Genomic DNA, 833 nt, shown 5'->3' with positions numbered 1-833 from the left:
CCTGGGGGCACGGGCTGGAGTGGGCACCACCAGTCCTGGTCTCTTCCGGCACTGAAATCTGCTTTTGAGTCCCAGCTAGCAAGTGAGTTGTGTGCTATTTATTCGCAGTGTGAATGCCCACTTCCCTTTCTTGCCTTGGCAGCCCCGGCATCTTTCCCCAAAGCCCCCTGTCCCTGCAGCCTTTCGCCCGGAGGACACAAGACTGCTTTCCAGACCTCCTTTCTCTTCCAACCCTCCCTTCATCCCCACAGGCGCCTGCTGGTCGGAATGTCAGCCAGACCCAACCCGGGGCCGGGCCCCTCCGAGGGGCCCACTGCAGTGCCTGACAATGACCTTGGGGAGATTCACAACTGGACCGAGCTGCTCTACTTCTTCAACCACTCTCTGTCCGAGTGCCAGCTGGAGCTCAGCGAGAACACCAAGCGCGTGGTCCTCTTTGTTCTCTACCTGGCCATGTTCGTGGTGGGGCTGGTGGAGAACCTCCTGGTGATCGGCGTCAACTGGCGCTGCTCAGGGCGGGCGGGGCTGCTGAACCTCTACGTCCTCAACATGGCCATCGCGGACCTGGGCGTCATCCTGTCCCTGCCCGTGTGGATGCTGGAGGTCACGCTGGACTACACCTGGCTCTGGGGCAGCTTCTCCTGCCGCTTCACCCACTACTTCTACTTCGCCAACATGTATAGCAGCATCTTCTTCCTGGTGTGCCTCAGCGTGGACCGCTACATCACCCTCACCCGTGCCTTCCCGTCCTGGCAGCGCCACCAGCACCGAGGGCGGCGGGCCGTGTGTGCCGGCGTCTGGGTCCTCGCGGCCATCATCCCGCTGCCCGAGGT

The 833-nt window shown here is 62.3% G+C and overlaps 1 protein-coding gene across 1 annotated transcript; it reads left to right on the top strand.

Moving 5' to 3' along the window:
* Nucleotides 1-254: 254 nt before the first annotated feature.
* Nucleotides 255-829, top strand: LOC110594925 (G-protein coupled receptor 182-like; the record flags this gene model as incomplete). The annotated part of the gene is made up of 1 exon (XM_021709185.1): nt 255-829. A coding segment is annotated over exon 1 (562 nt), but the record flags the coding sequence as incomplete, so codon positions are not given.
* Nucleotides 830-833: the final 4 nt, after the last annotated feature.

This window comes from Carlito syrichta, unplaced genomic scaffold (assembly GCF_000164805.1).
Source record: "Carlito syrichta isolate Samal-C Ts95f unplaced genomic scaffold, Tarsius_syrichta-2.0.1 Scaffold169090, whole genome shotgun sequence".
NCBI classification, from domain to species: Eukaryota; Metazoa; Chordata; class Mammalia; order Primates; family Tarsiidae; genus Carlito; species Carlito syrichta.
The sequence above is the reverse complement of the archived record's forward strand: the minus strand, read 5'-3'. Positions and strand labels throughout refer to the sequence as shown.